At 42.2% G+C, this 18,669-nt stretch overlaps 1 protein-coding gene across 2 annotated transcripts in view; it reads right to left on the bottom strand.

Moving 5' to 3' along the window:
- Window positions 1–4,547: 4,547 nt before the first annotated feature.
- The window catches only part of CBFB (core-binding factor subunit beta), a 44,486-nt gene continuing 30,364 nt past the window's right edge, over window positions 4,548–18,669 (bottom strand). For both annotated transcript variants that reach the window (XM_076349381.1, XM_076349382.1), the window contains exon 6: window positions 4,548–6,834. In XM_076349381.1, the coding sequence (XP_076205496.1) occupies window positions 6,766–6,834 (69 nt within the window). In that variant the 3' untranslated portion in view covers window positions 4,548–6,765. The remainder of the gene's footprint in view (window positions 6,835–18,669) is intronic.

Below are 18,669 nucleotides of genomic sequence, written 5' to 3' on the forward strand. Positions count from 1 at the left end.
AACCTCTCCTGCCCTGCTGCCTTCAGGAGCTGAGAGCACCAGCCCGCTGCACCAAAACTGTACGAAATATGAACGAGGTGCTGCACCTTTGAGTTGAAATGATCAAGCCAACTGAAGAAGCCGGGAATGAGCCTTGGCAATTCATTCATTACATCTGACCACCAAATGCCACTGAACGCCCAACTACCCCAGAGAAACTTGGGCAGCAAGGTGCCTTCAAGCAGGGACGCCGTCCCCGTCCAGCAGCGTTTGCCCGAGCTGCTGCTCATCTGCCTGGTGGGAGCCAGCCCCCGGGGCAATCACCGCTCATCTCTCAGACCCAGCTCCTGCAAGGCTTTACGATACGATACATGATTACAAACAAGACCTAAATCTAGCTCTGCAAAGGGCTCAACGCCGCCGCAGCAGGAAGGGGAGAACAGGGACTCGAGATCGTATCTGCAGCCGAAGGCAGAGGCAGGCGGGCCAGGAAGCCGGCTCACGCAGGATGCAGGGGGTTCAGGCGCCGGCATCCTCGCTCGTACAGAGGGATATCCCTCCTGCTTCTCTCACCAAATCCACTAACTGGCACCCAGAACCGCTGCACTAATTAGGAGCCCTCAGTACCGCACGTCCCCTCTTCTGCTCAAGACTCAAGCCAAGAGCCACAACCCTTTTGGCCAAGCTAAAGCGAGGGCAAACACAACAGTGCCCGCCGGCCTTGAAGGAAACGGTCGCTGCCAGGAATGCCTGCCCCGGCGGGTCCCCCCTTCCCTCCCACCCACCCCCATTTTCTCTTCCCTCCTGAGGCGCACGGGTACCTGCTCGCTTCCCGAAGGGCGGGCAGCCTTACCACCCAACCTCTGCGGTTAAAGCTACCTTCGCGTGGCTTCTTCCATGAACCGGCTTACTTCCCCGCCGTGCAGACCTCAGCTCTTCGTGTCCGAGATCTCCCCGAGGAGCACAACCTGAAGAGCCATGATCTGCACCCCTGCCACGAAGGGCCAGAGCCCTGAAATACTCCCGAAGTATCCCAGCAGCAGCACCATCACCCCAGCCATGCGCTTCGGTAGCAGCGTATTCGCATAAGAAGCTATCAAAGGCCAAGTGCACCCAGCAGCCAAAAAGTTTATCTTATGGCTCGTTTTTCTAGGCCTGTATTCTGCTGGACTTTTGCACGGTGTGCACAGCAAACGCAGTGCTATTGTAGCTAAACGGGTCTAGGGATGCAAGCGGGCAAGGCTCACGGGGACAGGCTCTTTCGGCAAACCAGCAGATAACAGCTGGAAAAGACAGAGGAGCTTTCAGGCGCAAACTTTTCTCCAGCTCTAGAAGGTTTTTCTGTTTTCAAGCTAACTCATCACCTGCTATGGGAAAGAGAGAGGATTGCAAAGGGTGAAAGGTGATAAGGCCAGCAGGTCCCATGAAAAACGGACAATTACAGCCTGTGGAACAAGGGAAAGCGGAGCACTGGGAAAACCCACGTCCCCCAGGACACCGTCGTCACGTCTAACAGGCTGGAAAACACCGAGTTACTCATCAGAAGAGTTGTGGGGAGAAACAAAGACTTCGCAAAAGCCTCACCAGCCGTGGTAAACTGTGGACCGGGACAAGTAAGCGTAAGGCTGAGCAAGAAACACTCCCGTTTCCAATTTCTTCCCCTCCTACAGGGTTTTCCACGGCCACCCACTGCAGGGTGACAGCAGCGGCCGAGGCAGCACTCGGCCCTTCTGCGTTACTTTTTTCCCCCTCACTCCTGAGCTTTAAGAAATGAGCCCGAGGCAGTTCTGGAAATTCACTTATCTCAACCCGTAATTGAGAAAACTATTTAATAAAGTTACTTAAACCCCGAGCAGCTCCGAGCCGTGCAGCGGCTGGTGAATACACACGTACTGGGATTTACATTTCGTGGCAGCGTGAAGACAGGATGTCAAGCAAATGAGTTATGAGAAATGTTGCCTATGCAAATGTTCGCTCTGCTGCAACTTCTCACTGCAATTCTCATCCTTGAAGCCATTTCTGTCATTCTCTTACTTGCATTAGAAAGGTAGTAACAAAATAATGTAACTTTACAGAAATTGGTCCCATTTCTATGCAGACAAGATGGAGTCATAAACCCATCCGTGAGAGTGGAGCCCTGGCCTAATGGCGGGCAAAAAAAAAATAAATACGGAAGTCCTGCCAAGATCCTGTCAGGCCATGCAATTTTGGAGTTCTCAAAAACCGCATCTCCTTCATTTAACTTCCCAGCCCTTACCTGAACAAGGCTTATTATTAGACAAAACACCACAGATCTGCAGGAACAGAAAAGCTGCTGTTTTCACCCACAGTTTCATTTTCACAAGTTTCCTGCTTTCAAAAGGGGGACCAGGAGCCCAGACCAGGACAGCCGAGAGCTGCCGTTTCCTTCAAGAGAGACTAGGAAACCCATTCATTCGGGTTTTGGAAACTTAAGTAAAATGGACCAAACCGTTCATACTCCAGATTCTCTCGTTAGGAAGAGGCCGTGTAACTGCAAGAGGTTGAACAAGCAAGCCAGAAACCCCCGTACCTCACCTGCTCCGGTTGGGCTCCAGGTCACCGACATCCTTCTCCATTCCAATGAGCTCCAGCGGTTCCAGCGGTCTTTCACTCCCCAGCTGAACACTAAGTCATGCTAACTGAGGGAAAGGACCCTCTTCTGCCGCAGGTGCCTCGTGCAGGAAGATTTTCAGATTCCCTCTGCTATTTATGCACCCGAGAGGCAAACCCAACCTAAGAGGAGTCGGGGGACAAAGTGCCTCTGTCCGTCAGATGCCTCCACTCAAGAAAAGGCTTCAGGAATAAGGTGCTCATCCACTCGTGATGCACCTTGGGCAGAAAAGGGAATCATTCCATGGACGTGCTGGTAAACCCACGAGTCGCCTAATGGCTTTATTAACTGCTCTTTAGAGACGCCTTTCAGAATGAACTGCTTTGAGGGCAGAGCCCTATGTTTGTTAGCAACAGCTAACAAAGATACCGCCTGCCGTCAGGAACACCGAGTCGGAGCAACGCAGTTTGTCATTTACGCCTGTTTTAAAAGCCACCTCCCTTCCAGACTAGAGAGTACCTTCAGAAGAACCCCAGGTCACAGTCAATGCCGTTTTCATTAGGCGTCCCCTGATCTGTTTTCGGTCAGATTTTAAAAGTATGAAATAAGGTTATACTTTGTCCTTTTACATGTAAACACTTCCAAAGCAGACTGCAGGTCTCCAGTTATTAAGGCGGCAATCCTCTACACGATTTCAGTACTAACCACCGCTGTCATTCAATATTAGATATTTGAAGTTATACCACCAAAAATTTTAGCAGCTTCAGAAGAGGTTTTCAGGTGTAGCACGTAACATTCGTATTTTCCCCACGGTACTTTACCACATTTCCCCATTTCCTCAATTTCAACGTGCAAACTACCTTGTTCTCAAAGCAGCATAATTGCTCAGAGCCCCGTCCAACCTGACCTGGAATGTTTCCAGGGATGGGGCATCCACCACCTCTCTGGGCAACCTGGGCCAGTGTTTCACCACCCTCAGCGTAAAACATTTCTTCCCTATATCTAGTCTAAATCTACCCCCCTTTAGTTTAAAGCCATTCCCCCTTGTCCTGTCGCAACAGGCCCTGCTAAAAAGTTTGTCCCCATCTTTTTTTATAAGCCCCCTTTAAGTACTGACAGGCTGCAATAAGGTGTCCCCGAAGCCTTCTCTTCTCCAGGCTGAACAACCCCAACTCTCTCAGCCTTTCTTCATAGCAGAGGCGTTCCATCCCCCTGATCATTTTCGTGGCCCTCCTCTGGACCCGCTCCAACAGGTCCGTGTCTTTTCTGTGCTGAGGGCTCCAGAGCTGGACGCAGTGCTCCAGGGGGGGTCTCACCAGAGCAGAGCAGAGGGGCAGAATCCCCTCCCTCGCCCTGCTGGCCACGCTGCTTTGGATGCAGCCCAGGATACGATTGGCCTTTGGGGCTGTGAGTGCACATTGCTGGCTCATGTCCAGCTTTTCACCCACCAGTACCCCCAAGTCCTTCTCGGCAGGGCTGCTCTCCATCCCTTCATCCCCCAGCCTGGATTGATACCGGGGGTTGCCCCGACCCAGGTGCAGGACCTTGCACTTGGCCTTGTTAAACCTCATGAGGTTCACAGGGGCCCACTTCTCCAGCTTGTCCAGGTCCCTCTGGACGGCATCCCATCCCTCTGGCGTGTCGACCGCACCACTCAGCTTGGTGTCATCTGCAAACTTGCTGAGGGTGCCCTCGATCCCACTGCCCGTGTCACTGATGAAAATATTAAACAGTACCGGTCCCAATATGGGCAGCAAACCCCACATTTTCCCCAACACGTGCCCCCGTATTAAAAGTTTTGAGAGCGCTGTGAATACCCTGAAGTCCCTAAAGCCGGGGGGTGTTCGGGTTAGTGAAGTGACCACTGGATGTCAGTGTTGCTTTAACCACAGACATCACGGCAGCCTGGCACCGGCAGCAGGCTGGACAGTCACCCCAGAAACACCCAGCACGTCAGCGTGGGCTACCGGGGTGTCGGGAATAAATCCACAGCGGCTCGTTTTCACTACACAGAAGTTTATTATGAAAGTTAAACATACAACACAAAAAGTAGCAAAAGCAATCTCGTAGCTTAAGGCAACTCTTACAGGAGATGAATTCAAGAAAGATGATGCAACTTCAGTTTAAATAGAAATTATGAAAAATATCAAATTGCATCAATAACTTAAAATGCACTTTAAAAAGTCTGCACTAACCAGCAGAGGGTAAGGGCTTGTGATCTTAATGCCAGCATTAAGATATCGGAAGCAGCAGAACGCTAAATGATGATAGGGAAAGTTCAGTATTTACACAAAGATAGCAACGTTAATATCCGATAGCATAATTTCCTGTGTACTCATGGTTTAAAACCACTGTCTGAAACGTTAGGAAAACCTTTTAAAATACATCTTCAGACTATTCCATCAAAAATACACAGATGGCAGAGAAGATCCAAGGCTAGGGATGCGTGTGGATGCGTGCGTGTCCCTTAAATAACTCACTGCAGAAACACTTCAGAAAAATTATTTCTTTGGGGGAAGAAGAGCAAGAAGAACACGTGGCCACAGAGTGAAAAAGGTTCTCTTTCAGGTGAATCACATTTAAATTGAAGTATCAAAATATTTCTATTTGATGACATTCTCACAGTTTACAGTTATTGACGTTTTTAAGTGAATGTTAAATAGTCATATTATTAACATACAAAGATTCTCCTTCACATTGACATCTGCTTACGTTTTTGCAAGACCTCTTTTGCATCAATTGTTTTGCCATTGATGAGGAATGTAATGATCTTAATTGTAGAATTTAATAGAGATTTAACCGATCTAACGATACGGAGTTTCTACCTTCAAAATCATTCTTAAAATACTGAAGTCGGATCACCTATTTTAAAAAGGTATTTCAGTGACATTTTAATTACTCAGGCTGTACAGGAAGCACCACATTTTAACACAGCCAAAAGACATCACATTTCCAACCAATTTTCTTCAATATTGGATGCAATGAAAAGTTTGGAACAGGTCCGTTCACCATCACCCCAAATAAAACAAGGTAATTCACACAAATTAACTCATCCCAAATCTTACCCTGTTAGAAAATGCAACATATACTGCAATGTAGTCTTAATTTGCATAAGATTTAATAGAAGTGTCCTATGCACACAGTATGAGATTTTCTGCACACAACCTCATCTCAACTTTTCACCATTCAGCACAACTTTACAAAAAGCCTAAGATATAAAATATACTTAAAGCAGCTATCTTAAACATGATTTAATACATATCACCTTGGCAGCTGATCACTTTTGTTCCCAGTTTAACATGCTGTTGAATCTGATTGTAGAGTTGCAGTATCCCTTTTAAGAACTATTTAAAAAAATCCCTGAATAAAACAGAAGCCAGCCTGCGACTTCCTATGAGTTTCAGTGAAGTACTATATACAGGGGTATAATCACCACCCAAACTCACTTGATACAGAATAAAATCTAAGACAGATACTGGGGCAGAATGCATTAATGCATGAAAATATACATTTTAAAATTTTGCCATTTAAAAAGTGAAACCAATGAATTGTTAGCAGTGAAAAGAATACTGCAACTGTAACGTTTACAAACCCACAAAGGTTGAAAACGGATTCCAACAGCTCTGATTCACTGGGTTTAGCTTGGAAATAATGCAAAATAATGTCAGCAGTTTTAAGAAGGTCTTGCAAATTTAGAAGAAAAGAAAACTGAAAGAAAGGTAAGAATGCGTATCTAAAATAAAGCAGGAGCACAATAAGGACAGTCAAAATTCCAAAAGCCCATATTAAAAAAAATTAAGCTTGGAATGCATTGGCTTCCAGCAGTTTACAAAAAAAAAAACCAAACCAAAAAAGAAGTTTTGAATCTGTAATATCTTGACCTATTTTTAAGTGACAATTTTTATTACAGTTGAGAAAAATGGTTTTATAGCTGCATAAGTTTCCATTTCACTAAAATAGTGCCAACAAAAATAAGTTTGCATAGAAAAACAAAATTTCAAATTGCCACTGGCTACATGCTTAAAATGGGAAATGCAGGTATTGTAACATAAACATAGTGCAAACCATGGCAGTTCACGGTGATTTTGACTGCCGCAGGTCAGGAAACAGACCATAGTATACCCAGTTATCACAGTTTCTGGTCTTTTATTAAATCCTTTGCCAAGTAGAAGCAATGCACGTGTGCAGACCCATGGTACGCCTGCTGCTGTTGATTAACGTAGTTTGAGATCATCGCCGCTTCCTAGGTTAGAACCAGGACTAGGGTCTTGCTGTCTTCTTGCCTGCATTAATAAACGCATATTTACAATCAGAAAAATGATTTAGAAGTTATCAGTTTAGTTAATTTCTTTAGTGTATTAAGCACATCACTAAGACCATAGCCAATTCTAAGGCAGAAACTTTATATTTCAAACAGTAACCAAAGAATTAATTTTTAACATCAAAATCATTCTCTTTCCCCCTCAATTCAATAATCCCCCAGAATCAACAGGAATCTTAGAGGAGGGCTGTGGGCCCAGCCGTCGGGCACCGTCCTCTCTCTGGAGGGGCGGAGAGCTCTGGCGCTGCCTCTCCATCCAGCCGGGGGGCAGGAAGGCTGGCACTCTCGGGAGCGAGTGTGCACACACACGTGCACACTCAGACTGCCTCAGAGGCCCTCCTGCAGCCAGGCTGAAACGCTTCTTGACGTCACTAGCAATCAGCAAGAGACTTCCAGAATAGTTAGGCAACAATTTTGTCTCTTCTTCCAAAACACACGTTCTTTCCTGTGAAATTCCCTTCTGTTAACCTTTTCTGTAAGTGTTTTCAGGATCGAGATTTTGGGGAGAAAGGCTACAATGCAAGATGGCAGAGTATGTTACACCATTTCCAAATAAACCTCCCCTCAGTATTTTTATGTAGGAAACGTTTACTTTAGCTTTTTCTGGAATAGAGAGACTTATAACATGACAACCCACTAGCACCATTTAATCTATAGATTGACACACATTTTAACACTTCTTAAGAGTTGGGGGTTTACTGCAGCATACTTTTTTTCCCCCTTTGGTGCACCTGTAAAGTTAGCAATAATACGAAACAGAAAACTCCGGTACTTATGATTGCACCCCTGTATTTAAAAAAAAGTAACATAAGTTCTCCTTTAAATAAATGACTCTGTTAAGCAGTTTGAGTTGATGGCATTTTAAAGAGGAAATCAAGGATGGTCAGTCATAGTAATATCAGTCACAGTAGAAGACACTGCTATCGACTTTCTCTACCTGTACACAGGCAGGCTGCTTTCAAGTAGCACACACAAATGCTGCAGGTAAATACTTAAAAAATGTCAATATACTTAAATTTTAAAGCAATACTTTGATTCTAGGAACACCTAATATACGCTAGCTGGTTTTTAAGACATTTTAGTATTGATACTTTTATATAACATTTACCGAGTGAAAAGCTGGCACCTTGGCCTGTAACTATCATGCGACCCAAATAGTATCAGGGCCACATTCTCAGCTGGTGGAAGGCATCACTACACGAGCACTATTCAGTGTAGCTCTATTAGTTTCACCAGCTGCAATAACCTGCCACATTCAGTGCTTCAAAAAAATGCTCTCCAAAAAATGCAAAACAAGTGACTGCTTCCCTCCTTTGAAAGGCTTCTCGTATTTCGTTGAAAGAGGCGGGAACAGACTTACTGCAGGCAGTTGTACCACTGAAATATGCAGTTTAAGCAATTACCACGTTTACACGGTCACACTGAACAGTAAGAGTACTTCAACCAAACCGTGACTAACAGCGACACATGTGCTGCTCAGGTGTTCCCTGGGCTCTTCTGAGTCATATTTACTGACACAGAGGAAGCCTTCCCGCCAGCACGGCAGTTACCAGCTCACAGCGTGCTGCTTGTTCGCTCCCATACGAAACAGCAAGCGAGCCAAGTCTGTCAGCTCCCAAACCCTCTGGCACGTACTGCCAGCATCGTTTTCTCTAATTTAGACTTTTCTTTCTCTGTTCACTTCTTCCTCCCTCATCTACCATTCTTCTTGTCGGCCTAATTTTATGCTCCCAGTGCAACTGGTTAGCTTCACCCAAACAGAGAACTGTTGCTTCCTTCTCCTACTTAAATACAGATTTAAAGTTACGTTTTCCTTTCACGTGCAATGATCCCATTCTGATGCACACAGAGTTCATTCAATAAATCCTTCTAGTAATCAGCACGTTCCCAGTGAAGACAATTCCCTCCTGCACTTTCTTTAGTGGTTGTATTGCCATTATTGTTTTGGAAACACCCTCGCTATTTTAAATATCACAATTGCTACCTACTACATTTATGTATCCAGTACTGTTGTTGGTTCCAATTTAGGTATTTAGGGGTGAGATGATCTTCTCGCTCTGTTCTATCTGCACCAGTCATACTCTGACTGAAGGAAACAATCTGCTTTTCCTACACGCAGAAGAACTCTGAACATGACAACCAACACCACTGCTGGTGCACAAACCCACAGATTTCTCAGTAATCTTTCTGAGGAATCGCGTTAAAACAAACAGCTATAATCACATACGGCGCTGAAGATCTTAAGTGCTAAAGGGCGTATTCCTCTCAGCCCCTGAAGCAACTTTTGCAAACTGACCTCTTTGTAGAGATGCAGAATATTGGGAGATGGCATTTAATTGAGACTTTCACATTATTTCCAAAAGCCAAATCATTCAGCTTTGACTACCAAGATCACTGTGGAAAAGTTAACGAGGGAAAGCCTGCACTTTTTTTTTTCTTCAACGGAAAAGTAAACTGTGCTGTAAAGATTTTTCTTAATACAAAATGGTTGTTCAACAGGCTTAAATAGATACTTCCACGCTAGCGTAAGTTGTATGAGGATTAACAAAAGGATAACAGTTCCACTTTGCATACTTTTCTCCTATTGAACAGACTGTAACAAGATTTCTTCTGGTTTTAACTGCTGCCTTTTTCTTCTAAAAGGAAAGGCAGGCACGTGCCGTCTTTGAGAATTACCAAAATCTTACCTATACCAATCTAGTTACCAATTTTGTACTCGATAAACATTTTTACACTTAACTAGAAAAAAAACCCAGCCAGTTAATTGCTGCTATACTACTGCTCTAAAAAGCAACAGAGTTTCTTCTTCAGAAAACAAATCATATGCACAGCAATTTTATTGTCAAATTTCAGTGAAGACTCCAAGGTATGGGCATATGGTTGCATTTATGCTTTGCCTAAAGTGGCCTTTTCTTTCAAAACATATGAAAGAATTCACATGATTTGTGACCTCATTGCTACTTGTGGAGTTTGCAGAAGCCACTACTGAACAACTACCAGATTCGCCCTTTCAAGTGATATGCAGAAGGCTTGACAAATTACCCTCACATGTACCGAAAGCAGTCATTACAATATCTTACACTAGCATACGTGGATAAAGGTGTAATTTTGCATTTCAGTAAGTGGGGAATTTACACAAGCAACTGCAACATGTTGGAATGACAGCTCCGTCTCAGACGCCCTCCTTTACTTGTGCTGTACTACTATGCAAGAATACGTACACGTGAAACACGCTTATTCTATCAGTCACCATCCTGCCAAGGAGCATGTGCACAGTATGTAACAACTACAACTGTGCTTTACACGCTGTAAAAAAAAAATATGTAAAAGCACCATGTATGTATCTAAACAATAAAAAACACTCATAAAAAGACAGGAGAAGTCATCTTGTATGTAGACAGCAAGCACACTGTAGAGCATCAGGCATTGGGTGGTATTTTTGTCCAGACAATGGGCAAAATACAGCTTTCATAAGAAATGCCACAAGATCCTTAACGCTCACTTGCAGAAGGAGTGTGACTACCAGTATGGTAGTATCTGGTAGTTCTCCTCAGTCTATTACAGGAAGCTAAAAGTTCCCTTTCACCGATATAAAAATGACACTTTCCAGAATTCTCTCAAGTTGGGGTCTCGTACTCTCAGCATAGCTAATCAATCCTCTGAATTGCAGCATTTGCTGTAATTTTTGAAATGCATACCTTATGATGCCATGCAGAAGCATCAGAACTACTCTCAGTGAATAATGGGCTCAGCTTCTCAAAGATTAGGGAGACTTGCTTCAATTAAGAAAGATACATCTATCTTTGCCATTAGGAAATGGAATACTCTGCCATGAGTCATGCATCGTGAGTCATGAGAAAACAGTAGTTATTCATCTTATCTCAGCATATTTCATTTTTTCAGTCAAATGCTGATTTTAAGTTTGAAGGAGCACTACTTCCAATGTTATTCATCTGCTATTTAGTGGAAGGATCACAAATATTTGCTTGCGAGAAAAACTTGTAAATAGTACCTAGATCCCACCACAGTTACAATTTTCTTAAAAACTAGTGTATTTTAACCAACGCTGCCAGGTTCCTTCCAAATATCCTGAAATTGAACAGTTAATGTGATGGACACGTAGGGAGTTTCAATACCCAAAAATACTTCGCACTCAGCTTTCAGCACATGAAGCCATGCAAATCTTCTGCAACACGGAAGGAATTATAACTGGCCACAAGTCATTTAAAACCTCTAACGTTGGAGATGGTATGATGACCGACTGAAAGAATTGCAGGAACGTATCTGGCAAAAAACGTTTCAAAGCCTCCTATAACATGCTATTCTAGACTTATTCACGCTGAACTCATAATGCTGATACCACAGGGGTAATAACATACTAACAAACAAGAGAATAGTTACTAACAAAATCATTTTGACTTGAGGGTAAACAAATGCAAAAAGTGTCCCCTGCAATACTCTTATGCCTATTCTCTCTTCAACCCTGTTACCTCTGAGCTTTCCCCAAGCCCAAATACAGGCTAACTAGTATAGGCTACAAGTCGTATCAAAAGAATGATGCAGCGATATCTGTATTGTATTTTCTTCTTAATAAATTAGATAGCTTTAAGTCATCAAATCATTAACTTCGAATTGTGACTCTTTTGGACAAGGATCATGTTGGAGCATTTACACCTGTTACTGGGGCACTTAAGTAAAACAGATCTAAGAATAATAGCAGTTAAGGAAGGCGGAACAAGCAGTTCCTCCAGCAGCCAAGACAGCCAGACACCATCCTCCTCCTCCAGCCACTCAGTCCTGACCCATGCTGCAGCTGATCGTGCTTCCAAAAGTGCCAATAAAACTCCTTACGCTGGCTTTGAGAAAGCGTATGTAACTACCCCCTTCCTGTGCATGTTCAGAGACCTGCAACATACCTAAGGAAACCAACTCCTTTTACCACACGAGTTCATCAGGAAAAGATAATGGAGTCCCACCGTGTGGTTTATACGATAGCTCTGAGAAAGCAGAACTGGGAAAGTTGGAGGTAAATTTAGTAAGGATGGACAGGGTTGCCATGAAGATGGCTCTCCTTTTCGACGAATCACAAAAGAAAAAAACCAGCAGGCAAAATTGGGACCTCTGAATACTAGGCAGTGAAGTCACAAGAACAACAATATGCACTGCATATATAACTTGGGCCACTGGTGAAGAGGAGGGGAGGAGGAGGGAGATAATTTGAAGAAGGGCTGTCACAAAGACTAGCCAAAATAAAGTCTCTCCGTGGACAACTCCACTGCAATTCTTTAATTGCATTCTGGCAACTCCATACTGCTGAAACAGACAGAGCACATGCATTATGTGCCTTGGCATCTGTCATCTATAATTTACTAAATAAGTGAAAAATCAGGCTATGTTATGAAAAACTAAACAGTGAACATTTGGATTCTCTTAGAAGGACTGTCAGCCTCCTGAAAAGGATTAAAAAAAACACCAACCCTAAGAACACATTGCAGATACTTTTCTAAAAAGCATACAACCACAGGACAAAAAAAAAAAAAAAAAAGACAAAAAACCCTAAGCACCCCCCCCTCGCCCCGAAATAAAGGCAGCAATGCTCAGGAAAATGACTAGTTACAATCAAACACACCTCCGCATCAGTCCTGCTAACTGAGGCAGACCCACATCAAGAAAAGCAACAAACTGAAAGCTCTTCTCTGAGCTGCTGGTTAATAACAGCCTCTCCTGCAGAGATTTGAACTTGGTTAAAATGCTGGCCATGCCTCCACTTCAATTACCCTTAGTCAATAGAAGGGTAGGGGCGGGGAAACACAGCCTTCTCAGAATTAAAGTCAGCGAAACCGGGCCACTACAACGTAGTAAGAATGACAGCTTATATACAGTAGAACTTCTTTGGTCACAGTTATAGCCTGATGAAGCACCCTGTACGCTTTCAGGGGGGCTTGAAAAGAGACTCTCCCTCTCAGTCTTTGCTTCTCAGAACAACTTTAGCTACAGCGGCAAAGGGACCCCATCATCACTACATACTGCACCTATAAGCTACTGGCAGTCAGTCGGGGATATGATTTTTACCACACTCCTAGCAGGTGTAGCTATCAGCGTGAGACTTTATAGCCTAGATCCAGTCCCTGGAGTTGCTTTGTTTGCTGGCCGTAACATCCATTTTGCAATCACCTCACCTTTTCACTTGAACCTGGGAAGAAGTAGCCTTGATCTTTCTTAATTATAATGTCAAGTACCACTTAAATTATGCAAATAATGGAAAACAGTCTCTCAAATTTGGTAAGAGACCTGGTTGTTAGACTAAAGTCCTTGTAGAACGATTAGTGCTATGAACTCCATACCTGATGCTCTTTTTTATCCCTACATCCATTTTCATTGCCTTTTAAGCTCACTGAAAGTCAAAATAAACAATTTTCTTGACAAAGGCCATAGATAAAAATCATTTAGCCCCTACCTCCATCAAGATTTCGTTTCAAGCTTCCAACAGTCTACTTCCTAGAAACAGGGTACTCTTCACTAAAAACGCACGTCAATTGTGTTATATGCTGAGTCTGCTCTCCCACCACCAGCCGCTTGAGAGCTATAGAGCACGACCAGGCCAAGTAGCATAATTTGCTTACCAATCCTGATGCACCCTCTTGCCCGAAATCTTTGCAACAGTCGCACCTTTGTTTAAAGGCCATCATGAAGCTACAGACTCTGGTACACCACCTTGGTAACTGGACTAAAGTCACAGCAAGCCAAGGATGGAAAATGCACGGCAAGAGTATAGCTCTTAAGAGCTTCAAGTACAGACTAAAATTTTTTACTTTTGTATGAAAACTTCTTTTCCAAGGGGAAAAAAGCTTGAAATGCTCCCTTTTAGAAAGTATTGTTTGAAGGCTGGTATAGAGGTTATAAATTTATAATTAATATTGATTGCCTCCAGACAGTATTCCTCTGTTGCTCAGCCCCTTTCTAACCTTCATTGACTGAAAGAAGACGCTTATATTACAGTATTCCCTGATTTGCAAGATTGATCTCCTCTCTACTACAGTCAGCATTGACTCTGTACAGCACAAATTGTTTTTCTGATATATGCATTCCATAGCACTTTTACACAAATACCAGCTATTTAAAGTTCTTGTGAAACAATCTAGTTATAACATTACTGGCCTACTTGTACTGTACTTGCATTGTAGAACCTTTTGAGGCAACGCATATTCACACACATACTTTAAAGCTTTTTTCTAAATTATGTTGTATTCACCCTGAATATAAACAGATCATATATATATATATATATATGCTCATTTATACACACACAAGCATACACCAAGTCTGCACTACCCACTGCATATGAAGAATTAACAGTTTGGGTTTCTTTCACATCCAAAAAGCTGTATTAAAGGTTATACTATTTTTGTATCATTGTCAGTTTGGAGAGTCCATACAATAAGTAGTAATTAAATTCATTCCAGATTAATTTTTGAGGAAAAAAACCTTAAAAGTCAGAAAGTTTGATGAGAAAAAAAAAAAAAAAAAAAAAAAGAGCCTTATTGGAATATTGTATTTTCTTCTGAAGCAAGTTATACTTGAGAAAAATACTTATAATTAGTTAGAGCATTTATCTACACTAGTAGTTTCATCTTAAATTCTTTTTTTTTGTCGCTTTTCTTTGGTCTTTTGGTTTGTTTTGTTGTTTTTTTTTTTTTAAGAAAGAAGGGAGAATAACTTCACTGCCTAGAACCTTGGAAGAATAGGAAAGTTAGTCCTACTACGTGATTTTGTTTCAATTGTGAACTGTTTCCATTTCTGTAGCAAAATCCTGTTTTCTAAGAGCTCACAACTTCAGCACAATTAAATGAAATACATCTCTCCCATTTCAACTCACAATTCCCAACAAACAGCGAAAACGTGTAGAAACCTAGGGCAGGACTGAGTATTTAAAATTTAGGTAAATATTTACTCCAGCAATTTTTAAAGGGTGGGTTGGTGGGGTTTTTTGGTGCTTTGTATTGAGAGGGATTTCTAGTGGAAGAAACAAAAGTTTCAAGACGGGGGTTTTTAAAATGGGAATTTCATGCAGTTTCCTAAAATGGCTCTGCTTAGCCATTAATGTAATTCATATTTAGCACAAGACCACAAACAGACAGATTGCTAGACTAGACTGTTTCAGGGAAGAGCAAACCACTCTGTCTCTTTACTCACGGTGTTGCTAAAATAAAGAGCACGGCAGTAACACAGGAAATGAACACAAAATAGAAAAATACGACATTTCAAAAATACTGGTCAAACCAATTGTGCTGGAAACCCGAGAAGAGATCCAACCCACCCCTAGGTAAAGCAAGCAGTAGAACATCTTTAGCTAAGTTCAAGAGCAACAGAGTAGGACAAACTGTGCATTCAAATAGATCACTTCAATTGTGAAGTTATAGTTTGCCTACGCAAAACAAACCTTCACAAAAAAACCCAACCTATCTGAACACAGCAACTCACAAGATAACCTCTTCTCTTTATCCATCCCCTTGCTGAAAATCCACCGCTTCTGCTCCAGTGAAAAGGTGGCAGGAGGCACCCGCTTGCTGCTTTTCTGGACTGAACACAGGCCATTACTTTCAATGTATTCTCATTTCACCAACTGGGGGCTGTTTATATCTCTCAAAGTCATTCTGGAGAGTGCAACGCATTTTGCACCATGCTACTATGGCCAGACACTGAATAAAAAGCAAAAGTTTTTACTGGAAGATTCAAGAACGTCTAGACAGCAACCTCACAGTAATTTCTGCAGAACACTTCTATCCTAACACTGGACTCTGGTATGGTTTCAGTATGAATGACCAAACAGAAGAAAACACTAGTATTGACTCTCTCGACCAAGACACGAGGGGATAAAGAGGTAGTGAAAATTAGGCATCTGCCTCACTGATATCCCTTCAGTCTCCTCGCTCTCTTCTATCAGTTTGGCAAAGGGAAACATACAAATACTTCAAGTTCATATACCTGTTCAATGGCATGAATTCCAGGATACACCCCTAAAGTAACAGCCTTGGACCAAGTTCCCCGTGGTGTGGTACTTGCTCATGGAAAGAGAACTTTGCCTTCGACTGGTATGAAGCCATTAAATAGTGCGAGTTTGCCAAGCAGCTCAGTGCTCCTAACCTCATGAAGCTTCATACAATCATTTATTTTTACAATAGTCTTTAACTGGGGATAAAGTCTTTCTTCATGTGTATCATTAAACATTTACTGTCTCAGCATTCCGACATTTTTGTAAGAGTGAAAGCCATTGGAATACATTATTAATTTTGAAGGCATTAATTAAAAACACTCACTGACTTCAAAAGCATCTTTGAAACAAAAGAATCCTGAACAGCGAGGCAGCATTTGCGGTATCCGATGTGATCAAGCTACGTAAGTTGATAAACAAACCAAAAAGCATCTTGTATTCAAAACTGAAACTATGTTAAAAATGTAACAGAATGCAGTTCAACTCAAAGGCACTTAAAAACTTCAATGAAAATTCCTAACTCCACTCACACCCTATTTACATTAGAGGAATGCTGTAATTGCACAAAAATGTGATCACTTTGGAAATTCAAGCACAATCTACCAACCACTACCGATTCTGCCCTCAGATGCAAAGAACATGTTCATTAAAATACAGATATGTTGTGCTAATGAAGTCATCAACGGAAGGGATACTATGTGATGAAAGGAAGGCAAACAAATCTGACAGCACTCCAAGTGTTTTTTCTGTTGGTGGTTTTTTTTTTATTGGTTGGTTGGGGTTTTTTTTAGGATACTTAAAAATGACGATTGATATAGCAATTATTCCTAAATTGCTACTGCACTTGCTATTCCCCCCCCCCCTTCAAAGTATCACCATTCTAATATCCAACTGCCACATACAAGCCATTTTAACTGCTTTCAACAACCTTCGCTGATCCCTCCTAGGCAAGGATATACCACTTTGTTTTAAAAGTCTACAGAGAGACTTAGAATAGGGAATCTTTTCTACACGGAAAGCTGTATAAATAAAGAACTGAATCTGATCATTTTCATATGCTGCCAGGCTTTTGATGGATTAATGTTTCCAAAGAGCTGGCGCCTCTGTTTTGGGTAGGAGCGGGTGGAATATTGCAGGATTCCCCTTCCCTCCCCCACTGAAGCAGAATCTGGTCTCTATTAAAGGCATTTCAGCTGTAATTCTACTGTCTGAAATATCCTGATTTTATACAGTGTTGCAATTCCTAAACCAATCATTAACACCGATGAGATCCTGTTCCAGGTCTGGCAATTCCAAGTTTTACTCTCCATGCCAAGCTTAGCAGGAAAGAAAAACTTTAAGTTGCGGTAATGATGAAAGGTGTATAGATATCATATTGAAAAGATTATGTTGAGGGGATCTTCATCTGTGTGTAGCGTAACATACATAAAAATTCACTCAGCACACTTAGAACCCACCTTTCCTAGCTGGCCTATAAAAACCTTCAAGTACCATCTCTGTAGTGCAACCACAGATAATATTTGACCTATTCAAATTACACCGACAGTACACGATACAGCTTGGACTAACGTTTTGATAGCTGTCAGCAATGCAACAGTCAGAAGGGCACAACTGACAAACCGTGTTTCCAAGCTGACCGAGCATGAGAGCACCGGAAAATTCGACACAGGCCATAAACACAACAAACATGGGAATGCGCATTTATGCATTACTTCCTATTGAGAATTCTATATGATGACCATGAGCACCTTATGTAAGTGCTTACTGATTAAAGTTCATTTGATTCTGCCTGAAGGCTGCATTAGAATACAACTGGAGTGAAAGTCAGGGAAACAATGAATGGTTTGGAAACCTGACTGCTCCCTAGGAATGCACTGTAAGTCTACCTCCGCTCTCTCCCCTGCCCCACCCCAAAAGATCCCGATTTTTATGCAGTCCTAAGATCCAGAGTGCAAAAGCTCATCTGTAAACATTCCAGATATGTGGTGGCCAGGACGCCTTCCCCCAAACACACAAATGAAAACTGAAATGTAAAAACCAGTTATAGAACTACAAGTAATTGAGGCAAAGATCTCTTGGTTATACATATTAAACATGCACAGTAAAATAAAAAATAAAATATGCATAACAAAACATATTGCAATTATTAAAAACCTGTATTTGATATCACGTAAGTTTGAAGTACCTTTGACAATGTTTTTCATTCTGCTTTAACATATTTCAAGTCAGTATTTTTTCCTTTTCTTCCTTTCTGTAGGTGATCTATGCCAGCGCTTTAGAGCTGGGACAATGACTATTGCTGTTTTAAGAGAAAATGGGTACTGGCAGCTAATAAGGACACCATTTAATAACAACTGCCTGCTGTCTTATTAAAAGCAAGAGCCTTTTCAGAAGTTATTGAATCCAGTTCCTGCAGCTGGCCAGGGACGCTGCTTTTTGTGTCTCAGTGTCACAAGTTTTGATGTCTGTCATGAAGCCCCAGATGCTTGGTATCACCTCAATCTCACTGTTAATTGAAAGAGTTTTTGTGCATCCCAGCTGCAAATAAGTGTTTTCTACACTTGGAGGAAAGAGTAAGTCTCACAGAACTCCAGAAGTTATTTCAGGAAGCCTCATTCTTTTTAAACCTTCAGCATTCAGTAAGCACACGGCTTCTCTGTAATAACACGAGTGGGGAAGAAGGGAACAGTAAAAGAAAATAAATCAAGAAAAGCTTGAAGTAAATTGAGGTCAAGGACATAAGGCCAGGCTTAAAAGTTCCTACTGTGTTGTCAAAATTAAGGCAGGCTGCCACAGACCTTCATG

Source organism: Aptenodytes patagonicus, chromosome 11 (assembly GCF_965638725.1).
Source record: "Aptenodytes patagonicus chromosome 11, bAptPat1.pri.cur, whole genome shotgun sequence".
Taxonomy (NCBI): Eukaryota; Metazoa; Chordata; class Aves; order Sphenisciformes; family Spheniscidae; genus Aptenodytes; species Aptenodytes patagonicus.